The sequence below is a fragment of the Argentina anserina genome, chromosome 5 (genome assembly GCF_933775445.1).
Source record: "Argentina anserina chromosome 5, drPotAnse1.1, whole genome shotgun sequence".
NCBI classification, from domain to species: Eukaryota; Viridiplantae; Streptophyta; class Magnoliopsida; order Rosales; family Rosaceae; genus Argentina; species Argentina anserina.
The window spans coordinates 24497091-24505916 of record NC_065876.1 but is presented as its reverse complement, the minus strand read 5'-3'; the positions used below and the strand labels follow the sequence as shown (position 1 = coordinate 24505916).

General features: G+C 40.9%; 1 protein-coding gene across 1 annotated transcript; it reads left to right on the top strand.

Annotated features, from left to right (window-relative positions):
- The first annotated feature begins 3252 nt into the window (after window positions 1-3252).
- Window positions 3253-6709, top strand: LOC126794237 (receptor-like protein kinase 7). Its single transcript, XM_050520903.1, has 2 exons — window positions 3253-5888; window positions 5978-6709. The coding sequence occupies exons 1-2, from the start codon at window positions 3323-3325 to the stop codon at window positions 6367-6369; spliced, it is 2958 nt and encodes a 985-aa protein (XP_050376860.1). The 5' UTR covers window positions 3253-3322; the 3' UTR covers window positions 6370-6709.
- Window positions 6710-8826: the final 2117 nt, after the last annotated feature.

The window sequence follows — 8826 nt, the reverse complement described above, 5'->3', positions numbered from 1 at the left end:
CGCCGAGGAATGCTGTAGACCACCTAGGACCGCCTAAGCGGCCACCAAATCCCTAGAACGTCACAGATGACTGAATAGGCAAAAAGAGTGGCGGTGACCCGCCTCCTAGAGCCTAGACGCCGTCTAGGCGATTTAGGCGACAACTTTTTAGAATAGTGCATGTCTCCATTGACCTTCATTTATTACAGACTTCTCAAATGATACATATCAAGTTACAACTGAAGCATTTTTGTTACAACTTACAAAAAATGGAATCCCTAGCATATATGATCGACCTAGCTACGTGTTTGATGTCAAACCTAGCAATCCCTCTTCATTGCAGTTTCGATCTCTCAATCTCTGATCACTTAACGAAATTAATTTGGTGCATAATTTTTGTCGATCTAATTAAATGTACGCTGTGTAGTTTAAGAGTGCCATTAATTTGATTAATTATCCTTCTCAAATTCACAATGCACATTATATTCGAAATCTGGAAGTCAGATATGAACAATACAAGTTTGTAGTATTAGACTATTAGTAATATCAATAGTTTAGTGTTACACTACGTTAGGCAACAAAATTTTGAAGTCCTAAAATATTAGATTGTCGTGAGGTGGTTTTTTGTGTACCACTTGAGTTTTGTCTTATGAGGCAGCTAATTTGTGGAAACTTCAAGTGCGATTTTATACTATATAGTTTTCATATAATGTGAGATAAGCTGATATAGTTTTGCTACATTAAGCTATAATGTGCTCCACAAAATTAAAGTAGGTTCATAAACTCTAGAAATTGTTATCTGTCTAGAAATTGTTCAAAACTAAGGCGTTAGGGTTTGCTTCTAACACACGAGGACAAGTTTTTTTTTTTGGGGAGTTTTTGGGTATTTGGGAGTCTACTTTCTGCACGATTAAGAAGATTAATGCGTTATTTTCTTACTAGCTAGAAGAGTTAGAAGGTAGTTACCATGATTACTTGGTAGATTCTAGTGAGATTGAAGAATGATTGTGCTAAAATAATTCGGTCAATTCCTTCTAGAAAGGGTGGACCCCCACGTGTCACTTCTCAGAAACAATTTGACTGAATGCATTGAATCGTCAGACAAATATCAGAAAGAGAAAGAGAGAAGAAGATCTCCATTGAAGCGAGGGCCACACTGATCAGGCCTACGTGTCGCGTCTGGGGTCGCTCCTTCTTTACTCCCCAAGCATTATCCCACGTTTGTATACAAGTCAGCATCGGCGGCTTTCACATTTGAGGTTGAGGCCAATCCTTGTCTCCATCATTGCTCATTGTTTAGAGTTAATATTTATGTGTTGGTCCTTGGCAAAAAATGAAAAAACAAATTATGGGGTTAATAAGATGATGGAGAAATGAGATTTATGTAGTTAACTTGTGTTATCTAATATTTCTCTCTCGGGCTAGGCAAACAACGGTACTTTAAAAATAGGTTTTGTAGTTAATATGTAATTCACTCAAAATACGCTAATCTGAAAAGAATAAAAACACGCATGATAAATGTGCTAACACAAATATAAATAATTTTTTTATCCTTATTATAAAAAATTTAATATTATAAATTTATAACAACAAAAAACTACGAGAGAAGAGTTATAGGTTACGAGGAACAAATAAGTTAATGGCTTGTTTTTGGCGGAAGAAATGCCAGGTCCCTCCTAATCTCCTATTATGGTGTACATGCTCCTTTTCGTCTGTAATAAATTCACTTTGTCTTGCGGATTTTAAGCAGAAATTCATATCAAGAAACTCAAGTTTGGGTCAAATTTTATTAGATCTAGAATTCTAAATCGAGTTGCCAATGGATCATGATACATATGACTTATAAATGCATCTTGCCATAGTACTAAAGAAATAAGATTGTTTGAGTTTCTGTAATAAATTGCTGGTGCTGATTATTGCTCGCTTTAGACGATGTAATCCCGAAAAGATGCAGTGCAAATAGGTAGCAAGCTAGCTTAAGTCTCAAGAAAGTCGAAGCAACCTGAATCTGATCAATGATTCTCATTCCTTGATGCAATGCCACTCCATTAATCCCTTGCTTCACTCTTTAACCAGTTGATATACAAAACTACTTCTCTTGCCAAATTAGTCGGTTTGTTCTTTTTCTTATCGAGTTGTCTTTTCAAAGTCTTACGTTTTTCTTCGGGTCTAACTTTTTTTCTAGCTAGCTACATCCAAGACAAAAATGGCCGACCTAACTTGGTGCATGATGATAGAGCAACTTTCCCATTTGCTTCCGATCTATTTCTTCGAGCATGTGGAATGTGGGTCACCAATAAAATCTTGGCCAGCTTGTGATGAGCTAGTGGAAATGAGATGGAAAACTAAAAGGAAATAGTGATGGCACGAACAAGATCTTCCTTTTCCCAACCACGAACACAAAATAAATGATTAAAAGCTTCAGCTAAGACAAAAACCTAGATATATATATATATATATATATATATATATAGAAGTATATATAGTAATAGTTGCAATAATGAATAATCTGAATCCCAGAGATATAAGCACCATAAGACCAAGTTTATAGTCCAACTATGTTTGTGGCCACGTACGTCATGATTCTTGTATTGCCGGCAGTTCTTGGTGAGCATAGCATTCACCGGCAAGAAGCTTTAGTTACTGAAAAGAAACAAAACTTTAAACAACAACCCTTCTATTCATTTTAATGAACTATAAACTTGTATTAATCAACAAAAAAGAAAGTACTTGGTAAAGAAATAAAATGACATGAAGAGTACTACAGAGAGCCTGATGTTCCATCAGATTAGTCTTCAAACACACATACTCAATAATAGCTACATGAATGAATGGATACGCAAAGTCCGAATGTATTTTTGTATATAGACTTTTAGCAGCTTACGAAATGTTTAGATTAGGTCGCGCGAGAGTAACTGAATTAATAAGCTATGTATATATTTGAGGGCGGATAAGTTTGATAATCTTTGTGTAAATGATTTTTCATTCTATTCAAAACCTACAATCACAAAAACGATGAGGCGTAATTACATATATATGCTTTCGGAAATTTAGAAGCTTCCTATTTACCAAATTAAAGAGAGTCGTGACCGTTGCAATGGAAATACAAATTCCTCTTTCTCTTTGGCGGGTAATGATTTATGATCTCATTCGTCAAAGACTTACACTCGGAAAGTGAAAAATTCACAATAGACGAAAATGTAATCATTAACCTCAATCCTCAACAGTCAACAAGCACCATTTTTTTGGTTAAAATGGCAAACACTCTTGGAGTCTCACTTACGCATTCCACCCATCTTCAAAGTCCATTCACAACCCACCCTCTTCTTCTGTCACCCCCATCATGCGATCACCCCAAAACTACCACCTCCATCTCTACCTCCTCTTCTTCCTCTTCCTCCTCTCCCACGCCGCCGCAGCCGACGAGCTTCAACTCCTGCTAAAACTCAAATCCTCCCTCCAAGACTCCAACACCCAACTCTTCTCCACATGGGACTCCACCGCCAGCTCGGTCTGCTCCTTCACCGGAATCACCTGCAACGAGGTTGGTTCGGTTCGAGAAATCGAGCTCTCCAACAAGAAGCTATCGGGGTCTCTCCCTTTGGACTCCATATGTCAACTTCCATCGTTGGAAAAGCTCGCTTTCGGGTCCAACTTCCTGCACGGGACGATCAAGGAGGACTTGAGAAACTGCACGAATTTGAAGTACCTGGATTTGGGGAATAACTTGTTCGCGGTTCCATTCCCGGACATATCTTCCTTGTCCAAACTTGAGCATCTTCATTTGAACGGAAGCACGCTTTCCGGGATATTCCCGTGGACTTCTCTCACCAACATGACTGGTCTGATTCGTTTGAGCTTGGGTGACAACCCCTTCGATCCCAGCCCGTTTCCAAAGGAAGTAGTCAATCTTAAAAAGCTCGAGTGGCTATACTTGGCCAACTGCAGTATCCAAGGAACAATACCAAACGAAATCGGGAACTTGGTCGATCTTATCAACCTGGAATTGTCCGATAACAATATGACAGGAGAAATTCCGGCAGAGATTGGACAGCTCACCAAACTCTGGCAGCTGGAGCTCTACAACAACGCCTTCACCGGAAAGCTTCCTTTGGGTCTAAGAAACCTCACCAATCTCGAGAGCTTCGATGCCTCTGAGAATCATCTAGAAGGAGAATTGAACGAGTTGGCGTTCCTGACCAATTTGGTTTCTCTGCAGCTCTATACCAACAATTTTTCAGGCGGAATACCGGAAGAATTTGGCGAATTTAAGAGGCTTGTGAATTTTTCTTTGTACGGGAACAAGCTCACCGGTCCTCTGCCACAGAAACTGGGGTCTTGGTCGGAGATGAACTTCATCGACGTGTCGGAGAATTTCCTGACCGGGACTATTCCACCAGACATGTGCAAGAGAGGGACGATGAATCAGCTGCTCATGCTTCAGAACAAGTTGACTGGTGAGATACCGGCCAGCTATGCCAAGTGCACGACGTTGACCCGGTTCAGGGTCAGCGACAACTCGCTCTCCGGTGTGGTTCCGGCTGGACTGTGGGGATTGCCGAACGTGACAATCATTGACATCTCTTCGAATCACTTTGAAGGTTCGATTACTTCCGATATCGGAAACGCCAATAATCTTGCGCAGTTGCTTCTAAGTTACAATCGCTTATCTGGTGAATTACCGGACGAGCTTTCGGAGACAAGTTCGTTAGTTTCGGTTCAGTTGAATAACAATCAGTTTTCTGGTAAGATTCCAAAGAAGATAGGGGACTTGAAGCAATTGGGTACCCTGTATTTACAGAGCAACTTGTTGTCTTCTTCGATTCCCAAGTCATTAGGAAGCTGTAGTTTTCTGAGTGATTTGAACATGGCAAACAACTCTCTCTCTGGTGAAATTCCATCATCTTTAGGCTCTTTGCCGACCTTGAATTCTCTAAATTTGTCTCAGAACGAACTCTCTGGTAAAATCCCAGAAGGTCTAGCATCTCTGAGACTAAGCATACTTGATCTCTCGCACAACAGGCTGACTGGTGCTGTGCCAAAATCTCTCTCCATCGCAGCCTACAACGGCAGCTTTTTCGGTAACCGGGGTCTATGCAGCATGGACATCACTTACTTCCCACGGTGTCCGCCGGAAAAGGAATTGTCCGATGATGTCAGAACACTCATTATTTGCTTCTCAATAGGTACAGCAATACTGTTTGTTTCACTCATTTCCTTCGTGTTCTTAAAGAAGAAGGAGAAGGATCAAGACCGTTCATTGAAAGAAGAAACTTGGGATGTAAAGTCCTTCCATGTAATAACCTTCAGTGAGGGTGAGATTCTTGATTCCATTACTCAAGAGAATCTAATCGGAAAAGGAGGTTCTGGAAATGTCTACAAAGTGTCACTTTCTAATGGCAGAGACCTCGCCGTGAAGCACATATGGAACACTGATCCAAGTGGCGGGAAAAAGTCCAAGAGCACCACACCTATGCTTGGCGGCAGACGTAGCAGTGGTAGTTCGAAATCAAAGGAATTCGACGCTGAAGTGCAGACTCTGAGCTCAATAAGGCATGTGAATGTGGTGAAGCTGTTCTGCAGCATTACTAGTGAGGACTCGAGCTTGTTGGTCTACGAGTACTTACCGAATGGAAGCTTGTGGGATCGGCTGCACATGTGTGAGAAGATGAAGCTTGATTGGGATACAAGGTACGAGATTGCAGTCGGAGCAGCCAAAGGGTTGGAGTATCTACACCATGGCTGTGAGAGGCTAGTGATTCATAGAGATGTCAAGTCGAGCAACATTTTGTTAGATGAGTTCTTGAAGCCCCGGATTGCGGATTTTGGTCTTGCCAAGATTGTTCAGACTAATGGAATCAACGACTCGACTCATGTTGTTGCTGGAACACACGGTTACATAGCTCCTGGTTAGTGATCAAATTCTTAATTTTTATACAGGTTTTATTTTACCGCAATCAATTACGATATTGTACTAATTTGACTTTTGGCTTTGCAGAATATGGTTACACCTACAAGGTGAATGAGAAGAGCGATGTATATAGCTTCGGGGTAGTACTAATGGAGCTAGTGACTGGGAAAAAGCCGATAGATCCATCCTTTGGGGACAACAAAGATATAGTGAACTGGATATGTGACAACCTGAAGAGTAGAGAGAGTGTGTTAGGTGTGGTGGACTCGTATATTCCTGAGGCTTATACGGAAGAGGCTATCAAGGTATTGAGAATTGCGATTCTATGCACAGCTAGGCTTCCAGAGCTAAGACCTTCGATGAGAAGTGTCGTTCAAATGCTCGAAGAAGCTCACGAGCCAATGAAGTTGCTGGGAATTGTTATCAGCAAAGATGGTTCTAGTAAGAAAATGGCATTACGGAAGGGAAGAGAGAAGTGAAAATCAAAATTGGACCATACTCGGGCACGGAAGGCAACTCGATCCGTGTCTCCAACTCTCCATGGTTATAAATATTTTCTACTCAAAGTTGGAAATACTATATATGCACCATATATATGACAATTGAGAATAGCCTCTAACTGTATAATAATATGTAGAGCCACCAGAAATCCAGAATCATGTATGATTGGTAATTTTGTTAATACATAATGGTGGCCAAGGCTGTATTTTTGTACCATGTATCATATATGTATCTAGTTTCCAGTGCCTGCTTGAGAGGAAAGCTAGCTAGTAAAATATTGGTATTGGAAAAATTGGAGAACAGCCAAGTTTTAGACCTTTCTAAATTTCTAACCTTCTCTGAAAACATTTACTACTTGAACATGAATAAGTCTTCGTCCAAAAAAAAGAAGAAAAAAGATAAGTCACCAGATTTGAGTATTACTGTGATAGATCGATGGGGGAGCACTCGAGGGTCGCTCAAGTGGATATATTTCTGAATTTATGAAAAAGGCAAATAGTTAGGCCATATGTAGTGATTTTAATGTGTAAAACAACCAAGACAATTTTCCAAAGCTACCTGTTGAAGCACCAAAGCTCATTTAACTTGAAAATGGCGGAAAGTTCCTAAGAAAAGGAAAGTACTCATCAAGCAGGAATGAACTCTAGTCATACCATCTGGGAGATTGAATTAAAGTCAATATGATTCATATTTTGAGTACAAATCATGATGTACAGTACATAATAGTTCTACTAGAAAATGTACTTTTTTTTGTTAATAAAGATGAATCCATTCACTTAAGATTAATTACAATGAGTTCCGGACCATAATTCAATAGAAAAAGGATTAGTCCACTAGATTTCAAGTTTAAAATCTGACATGACACAACCTAGCAACCATGATGGAGCCGACTGTAAATAGAAAAAAGGACACAACAAAGCAGACCTAGCCAACCTATGAGCCACTCGACGATTAGCTAAATGACGAACAAAACGAAAACTACAAGAAGGCAGAAAGGAAGAAAAGAAACGAGCTTCATCAAGGATATGACCCTCACTACTCAAGTCCTGCAATTGCTGTTGAAGAGAAGAGATAATAGTAAGGGCGTCGCCTTCCACCACAAGTGTAGGAAACCAAGGTGTAGAGCTAACCACACAAACCATGAACTAGAGTGAGGGCTTCAACTGATCTGGGACTGAACCTGCCATAAACTGGCGATGCCGACACTGCCAAAAGACTACCATCACTATTTCGGAAAACAGCCCCAAGGCCAGCCGAATTGGAATTAGGATCGAGAGCACCATCAAAATGGAACTAGAAAATGTACTTAGTAGTTCACTTAAAAGAAGTTCACTCCATACCACCACCAAATGAACACTGCCTTTTAGAACACGTCTCACACACACGATTTTCAAAAAAAAAAAACCATTTCTTTCCTACCTCTCATCCGGTTGCGCAGTGGCGCGTTACGACCAATGGCCTAGCTAGTGAATGCGGTGCGTGGCACGGGATGTTGTCATCGTGGCTCGGTGGAAGGAATTGCGCAATTCCCATAGTAGATATCCGTCTCTTTTGGGGTTTTGTTGATGATTGATGGATGTGTGGGTGGTTCTGCTTGTCTGATGACTCTGATTTGGTGGTTGACTACTGATCCCAACGGCAATATGAGGACTTCGATGGTGGTGCGGCGATCCCGACGTCGGACTACATATTGGATTCCCTCATTAGCCAATGGGTGTGCTGCTGGGTTGGAGGTGCTGTGATATAAAGGTGTTTCTTATCAAGATTTTGCGTCAACTATGGTGGTGGCAAGGAACTCTGGTGCGGCAACCAACGACAAGGACAACGGCTACTGGGTGTGCTGCACCGGCCCTTTGGGCCTGGTTCTTTCCCATGGGCTTTGGGCTTCCGCCTCATGAGCCGAGAGTCTGGACTTGGGTCTTGGCCTAGGTCTAGGATTTTGGCCCATATGTGGTAACTATCTTATTTTCTTTGCTTACTACTGTATGTAGTCATTTCACCCATTTTGTGGTGCAGTTTTCACCCAATGTTTGGTGCATTATCCCTTTGTGGATACTATTGACTTGGTCCAGTTTGGAAGGACTTAGTTCCTTAAATCGGTGTCAATCTATCCCAAATGTTTCAAGATTATTAGTTACTCAACACCAAAACAACTCGTCAACTACCATTGCATACTCTCATGAAAGCTTGTGTGTCTAAACGCTTAAAGTGCATTTGGGCACTTACCAATTGGATTATGGGTGCTCACGCGTGGGTTCATCACTCCCCATTTTCTTCGGTACTGATTCTTTGTTATGATTACGGTTACGATTCTTGGTTCTCTTTCGTCAGGCTCATCTCCTTCATATGTTGAGGTTCGATGGTGGTTTGTATGATGTTGTTTTGTATGTGGGTTTCCATATGATATGTGTCTTGGAATTAGAATGGTGTCGGGT